The following is a 995-nucleotide window of genomic DNA, read 5'->3' as shown; positions in this document are numbered from 1 at the left end:
AACCGCTCAGTCATGCCGGAGGGGAAGCTGGTGGAGCCCATCCTGGTGAGTTCTCCCCCAACCAGCGGTCGCCAGAGATCCCCTTAGTGGTGGAAGGCTAGAGGGAAGGGCAACTGACCCCTCCAATGCAGAAAAGAGCAGAGGGAACTGATACTAAATCCAGCTCCACCATGAGCCAGGTAGCGCTGTTACCTACTACCACTTTTTAAAAAAAAATTTATCGAAGTGCAGTTGACTTACAATGTTGTGTTTAATTTGTGCTGTACAGCAAAGTGACTCAGTTATACATATATATATATATTCTTTTTCATAATTCTTTTCCATTATGGTTTATCATAGGATATTGAATATAGTTCCATGTGCTATACTGTAGGACCTTGTTGTTTATCCATCCTGTATATAATAGTTTGCATCTGCTCATCCCATACTCCCACTCCTTCCCTTCCCCTGCCCTGCCCCCCATGCTTGGCAACCACGTCTGTTCTCTGTATTTGTGAGTTTGTTTTTCTTCATAGATAAGTTCATTTGTGTCATATTTTAGATTCCACATTTAAGTGATATCATATGATATATGTCTTTCTCTGTCTGACTTACTTCACTAAGTATGATAAGCTCTAGGCCCATCCATGTTGCTGCAAATGGCATTATTTCATTCTTTTTAATGGCTGAGTAGTAATCCATTGTATATATATATACCACATCTTCTTTATCCACTCATCTGTTGATGGACATCTAGGTTGTTTCCATGTCTTGGCAATTGTGAATAGAGCTGCAATGAACACTGGGGTGCATGTATCTTTTTGAATTATAGTTTTGTCTGGGTATATGCCCAGGAGTGGGATTGTTGGATTATATGGCAACTCTATTTTTAGTTTTTTGAGGAACCTCCATACTATTCTCCGTAGTGGCTGCATCAATTTACATTCCCATCAGCAGTATAAGAGGATTCCCTTTTCTCCACACCCTCTCCAGCATTTATTATTTGTAGACTTTTT

At 40.2% G+C, this 995-nt stretch overlaps 1 protein-coding gene across 1 annotated transcript in view; it reads left to right on the top strand.

Annotated features, from left to right (window-relative positions):
• Nucleotides 1-995, top strand: part of SVOPL (SVOP like) — a 77,759-nt gene that overhangs the window by 17,973 nt on the left and 58,791 nt on the right. Inside the window, 1 exon segment of the mRNA XM_007466659.1 lies at nt 1-45. Coding sequence (XP_007466721.1) covers nt 1-45 — 45 coding nt within the window.

This window comes from Lipotes vexillifer, unplaced genomic scaffold (genome assembly GCF_000442215.2).
Source record: "Lipotes vexillifer unplaced genomic scaffold, Lipotes_vexillifer_v1.1 scaffold71, whole genome shotgun sequence".
Classification (NCBI taxonomy): domain Eukaryota; kingdom Metazoa; phylum Chordata; class Mammalia; order Artiodactyla; family Lipotidae; genus Lipotes; species Lipotes vexillifer.
Note: the sequence above shows the minus strand (reverse complement) of the source record. Positions and strands in the feature narration are given on the sequence as shown.